Source organism: Mytilus trossulus, chromosome 4 (assembly GCF_036588685.1).
Source record: "Mytilus trossulus isolate FHL-02 chromosome 4, PNRI_Mtr1.1.1.hap1, whole genome shotgun sequence".
NCBI classification, from domain to species: Eukaryota; Metazoa; Mollusca; class Bivalvia; order Mytilida; family Mytilidae; genus Mytilus; species Mytilus trossulus.
Window position 1 is genome coordinate 11319133 of NC_086376.1, and position 6000 is coordinate 11325132.

Here is a 6000-nt window from a genome sequence, read left to right on the forward strand (position 1 = left end):
TAAAATGTCAGTTCTCGTATCAATGATGAATTTATTTATATCGGGGTTTCATGTACGGAGGAATATTTTTTAAATATCGGAAATAATCTCATGAAGCCTCAAGTTGTAATAAACTATAAGAACAAAAGGTTCTCCCATAACTATAAGATTAACGTAATATTGGTAAAAAGAAATTACGTTACATCTGATGGCTAGTAGACAAAAATATATTGAACACGATTTCAAATGTGTTTTCCCTAAGCAGAACCGTAAAACTACACATAACAAAAAAAGAAGAAGAAAATTGGAAAAAACTAGGCAAGCAGGCGTACAAAACATTCTTGCATTTTCATATCAAGAATTGAGTAATGTATACTTCAAATAGTAATTATTGGTGACATGAAGCTTCTGTACTACACAATGTATCAACCGGCTTGTGGTTCTGCAATAATTTATTTCGAGTATAAGGAAAATGGATCTTGTTCAACATTATCAGTGCGCAAACTTAATTGAATTTCTCAACTTGCTAGGTAAATATCATTTAACGAGCCTTCACAGCTCACACAGGGATCCCCCCTCACAATTTGTGTGTATATTTCTCTTTCAAATAAAATTAAGGTTGCAAGGCATTTTCAAATGTTTTGCTACTATATGAAATCAAAACATGAGTTTTGGATGTATGGGAAATTTATTAAGTAAAACATCAAGTTTTCTTTATTTCGGCTTTATAATTGAGAGCAGGTTATGTGATAATTCCATTCGACTGTTAATTGAACAGGAAAAAACTGACGATTTGATTCCTAGAGTACTTCATGCTTGCGAAAAGAAAAGACGTTCACATAACTAAACATGGTACATACGGCTAGAGATTACTAAATTTGTGTAATTATTGATTCTGGGGTTTTGCGTTTATAACATTAGCAAAACAAATTAATGATTATATTTCAAGAAATTAGTCATACGGTGGGATGTTAGGGGAACAAGAAAGGTCGAACTAGCACTCACAGATAGTGACTAAGTTCCACTCTTTGGGCTTTATTAAAGCGTTATCGAAAATTTGTGTTATTTTTATGAAGCGTTGACCACACACACTACTTGTCTCGATATTTAAAATAATAAGCATGTCACCTACAGTAAATAGACACACATTTAATGATACAAAATTCGTCTGTCAGCCGGCTATGAGAGACTAATGCAGTACTTTTTACGGTAATATAATGAAACAAAAAAGATTAATTATATGATACAAAAACGGATGTAACAAGATACATTTTGACCCCTATAGTTTTATAATTTTTGGACGGGGAGTTTCACCCCCTGGTACTCCTTTTACCTAAAATCCACGTCTTTTCTCTTTCGGAGAACTAGTAACTGCCTGCGGAGTCAGTTTACACATATGTTCAGATAAATTATAATATAATTAAGATAAATTGCATTGATAAATATAAGCATCAGAATTGCAGAGTTTCTGTCTCCTTCTAATCAATGCTTGTCGTCAGTTATGTAGCATATCTCTACAGTTCCGAGCTACATTTAATTGTGTGTAATGTCAGCTACGTAGAATAGCTCTACAGTCATATGGTAATGGTGTGCGAGTTATACCTAGGTGTCCTTTAGTAGAGGGTGGATCCTGTCCTTCCGGTGAAAGAAACTCATATCTCTGCACCATTGACGTCAAATACAGAAACAACTCCATTCTGGCTAAAGATTCTCCAAGACAAACCCTCCTACCTGCAATTAGAAACATTTAAAAAATAAATTCTAGTTGAAGAACGACCAATGAAATTTCCAAATATTCAAGCTATTTTTCAAGTCAGTAAAGTTTACTTATGGGAATATACCAGCTTATCGTTCATTGGTGAATAAAATAGAAGGGTTATTTGCAATATTTTGTCAGCATTTTGAGGGGAAAAAATAACGTGATTAATCATTTTCCAGTATACTATTTCTTTTGATTAGGGAAGTTTGTAAGTAGTGTCAGCAAATTGTTAGTCTTTTAATTAAAAGAAATGTATTCTTTTTACCTGCTGAGAAAGCTAGAATTTTCTCTTGACTATGTAGATTGCCATCTGCATCAATAAAACGGTCCGGATTAAATTCATCGCTGTTTGGAAATGTTTCCTCACTTGATAAAGCAGAATCAATGCTTAGAAATATGATAGCTTCTTTCGGAAACATATATCCTTTGTACTCGAAATCCTCAGTTACATAGTATGGAATAGCAAACGGAACTATGTTTCCTAATCGTAATGACTCAAGTATAACAGCCTCACAGAACGGTAGGTGTGGTTTGTCTGCCATATTTGGTAAACGAGAATGTCCGACAACGTCTACAATTTCCTGGTGCATCTTATCTTGAATATATTTATTGCGAATGAGGTATAGGATTGCCCACATGATTGTTGTTGATGTGGTTTCTGTTCCTGTTGAGAAAAGGTCTCCAACAACTGCAGTCAGCTGCTTATCTGTAGAAAATCAATGACACATTAGTTCATGTCAAGCATGTTCAAAATATTGGGGTAATCATATTTTACATAAATATAGGAAGTTGTGGCGTGAGTGTCAATGAGACAAGCATGTGACCTACCGTATTATACTATTTACCGGGTTTGTAATAACATGATTGAAACGACGGGTGCCACATATGAAGCAGGATCTGCTAACCCTTCCGGAACACCTGAGATCTTTCCCAGTTTTTGGTAGGCCGGTTTTGTGTTGCTTGGTCTTTAGTTTTCTGTGTTGACTTGTCTCATGTGAATTATTATTTGTCTGCTCGTCTTTTTTTCTTTTTAGCCATGGCGTTGTCAGTATATTTTCTTTCTCTAAGTTTGACTGTTCCTCTGGTATCTTTCGCCCCTCTTTAAGTTTAAAAGTCTATTTGAAATGAGTTGAAGATCATTAAATATATCTACGAGTTTCACTTGCGGATCAGGTATTGCTTAACCTTCTTATGCACTGGAGTCATTTCCGATTCATGTGGGAAAGGTGTGAGAAGGTATGTTAATGTGATTCTGGTTTGTCTCTCCGTTTTTGTTTTTGTTAGTTAGCGGTCTTTCTTCAACTATTTTTTTGTTTTTTGCTCTTTAATCCTCATACTTTCTTTCATAAAGACATGAAAGAATACCGTTGAATATATCCTTTTTACTATTGAATATTTGATAAATGTAACGTATTTTTCTTACTCAATGGTTTGTTTGAATGGACTGTGTCTATTTTATTTTAAAAAAATGGTTTTTGTTTGTTTGTTATTTTGTTTGTTTTGGGTTTTATTGATATACCCATGAATTGTAAAAAAAAAAATATCCATAAACATTGTTCTTAACGGATTTGTTGGTAAGTCGTTACATGTTTGTTTCATAAAAGTCCGTACTTTTATGATCGCCTTAAAACAAATAAAAGACATTCCAAAATCAAGTTGTACTTTTCTATAAAATAATAAAAATATGACAAGCATCACTACAATGCATACGAAAACCAATGAGCATTTGAATACAACTCGTAATTTCATGCTCGAAGCACATAAATGAATTAAGAGAATTAAATTCTTCATATCGTAATTTGATACTTTGGAAAAACGTTGATGGTGTGCAAATTTTTAGTATGAAGTCGCATACATTCAATTCTCAAAACGAATAACCCTCTAAAATGCATAATAAAAAGTAAAACTATATATATCACTTCAGCTTTTAATAAATCTAAATACCTGTAAAAGTGGTGTCCTCTTCGTCTTTTCTTTCCCTCATTTCTTTGATAAAAGCATCAATAAAATCGTTGATGTTGTTATCGTCGAAATGTTCCTTGTGCTCTTTTACTTCGTTAATATAAAACTCTCTAGTTTTAGCAATAAGATCGTCTAGCTTGTGAGCTCCGAACGGATCACCTGGTATTTTGGTGAAAATCTCGGGTAAGAATGCCAACACACCTGCTACTTCCAAATTTCTGAAATTATGACCCAAGAGGTCAATGTAATATTTGAATTTAGGATCGTCATAATCGAATCTTCGTCCAATCACAATTGACATAACATTATTGGATATACTTATGTTAATTATGTCCCTTAAATCGACAGGCTTTTCTTTGAATCCTTTCAGGGAATCTAAAAATACCTCTACTTCTTCCAAAATCCTGGATTCAAAATTACGCTTACCAAATCCAAAAGTCTTTAATTTGTTTAAAGCAAATGTTCTATGTTCTTTCCATAATCTTCCGCTTGCTGACGGGATACCTGAAAACACAAATTGGTCAAATTAATGTGAAAATGGAACCGTTATTGGTACAAATACATATATAGTTTTATTGATCTTACGTCCCACCTACGAAAGTAGCGTGACATTATGCTTTCTGGTCTGCGCGTCCGTTCGTTTGTCGTACCGTTCATTCGTCCGTCCGTTCCTTAGTCTGTCCCGCTTTAGGTAAAAGTTTTTGCTCAAGCTAGTTTTTGGTGAAGTTAAAAGTACACATTAGTACACATGTTTCCTATGATTTGATCTTTCTAATTTAACTGCCATGTTAGATTTTGACCCAAATTTCACGGTCCACTGTACATATAAAATTTTAAAGCGAGTTGGGCAGCCGTGTATTATGGACATTTTCTTGTATGGATATAAATTGCACAAACATCTAGAAAGAACGACTATATTATAAACGGGCTTGAATTTAAGGTAAAATCAGATTATTTGCTGGCTATCAAATAAAGATTCAAGTAGTTATAAAGGTTAACAATCTAATAAACGACCCAACAATAATATAAACGATGTTACTATGTTTAGTCCAGTGTTTACGTTTAGAAAACCTTTCTGATTATTTTTAAGAAGTATATAACAGAATAGTAAAGACATACACGTATCTACTGATTTAGCAATAATTGTCCATTTTAAAGATAATCTGCTATGAACTTTCTTTGACACGTAGATACGAAGACCATCATCGGATTATACAAAACATTCATTTTAAACCAAAAGATAATTATGTGGAAAAGTTTGAGTTACAAATGACAATTGATATACATAATATGAAAAGTCCGAAAGATGAAAGTTCAAATAATTGACATGTTTTCCGTCCGGTCATAAATTATAGCTAAATTTGTATACATGTCCATAAAAAAACCTGTCATGTTTGTTATTTCTTAGTCACGGATTGCAAAGCAAACTATATATGGCTTAAAATATACTTTATGTCAAGAGCAAAGAGAAAAGCACCATAAGTATTGAGTATTTCGCTATTAAAAGAACACACACAATATACTGATAATTATACTTGATATATACGCAATAAACTGATGTACACAATATACTAATATTGATATACATGTATAACATACCCGTATATATACGTGTCCTTTTTAAACTACATATCGATTAATTGATCGATACTTAGGTAAATGTTTCCTCCATTCTTTATAAGAACAACTTACCATAACTGTCGTTTAATTTCAATATATAAATTGGTGGTCTGTCTAGCATCTTTTCTCCTCTAGAGTTGAGCAATTCACGAATATTATCTGCACCATTGACGACAATAACCCAATAGGTTCCAAGAGACATGCTAAATATATCGCCATGTTTTTTCCTGAGATCTCGGACTGCTTTAAGAAAATCTCCATCTGAGATGTTATAAAAGTTCCCTATCAGCGGAAGAGGCGTTGGGCCTGGCGGATAACTGTTTGGTCTTCTTGATCGTATCCATAGCCATGTAAATAACCCCACAGTTATAAATATAAACAGCTCTAAATATGTCCATTCAATCATTGTGTCCATAAATTAAATAGCATGGTTATATAAATTTTTTAACCTACTTCACATGTTCTATAAATAAACTTACACATTAAATTCGCCGTACACTTAATGATATATATACTTAGGAGAAATTAAATAAATCAAGAATTTAAAAGTGATACTATAAGTCGGAAGAGCATTAGTTAAGGATTAAAATAAGTTAAAATATTGATAGGTCATTTGCACAACCGGTTTCTTATCTTTTCGTTGTGCGTCGCAGTATAGCTGTTTCAGAATTTGTTAAAAT

The 6000-nt window shown here is 33.0% G+C and overlaps 1 protein-coding gene across 1 annotated transcript; it reads right to left on the reverse strand.

The window, feature by feature from the left end:
• Positions 1-1378: 1378 nt before the first annotated feature.
• LOC134714667 (cytochrome P450 2C20-like) lies at positions 1379-5794 on the reverse strand. Its single transcript, XM_063576114.1, has 4 exons — positions 5393-5794; positions 3683-4204; positions 2004-2444; positions 1379-1710 (listed from the first exon to the last, which is right to left on the reverse strand). The coding sequence occupies exons 1-4, from the start codon at positions 5733-5735 to the stop codon at positions 1529-1531; spliced, it is 1488 nt and encodes a 495-aa protein (XP_063432184.1). The 5' UTR covers positions 5736-5794; the 3' UTR covers positions 1379-1528.
• Positions 5795-6000: the final 206 nt, after the last annotated feature.

Coding starts and splice junctions, on each gene's coding strand:
- LOC134714667 (XM_063576114.1), bottom strand. CDS start 5,735: ATGGACACAATGATTGAATGGACATATTTAGAGCTGTTTATATTTATA. Junction 4,205..5,392: donor GAAATTAAACGACAGTTATG/GTAAGTTGTTCT, acceptor TTGTGTTTTCAG/GTATCCCGTCAGCAAGCGGA. Junction 1,711..2,003: donor AATTCTAGCTTTCTCAGCAG/GTAAAAAGAATA, acceptor TTCTAATTGCAG/GTAGGAGGGTTTGTCTTGGA.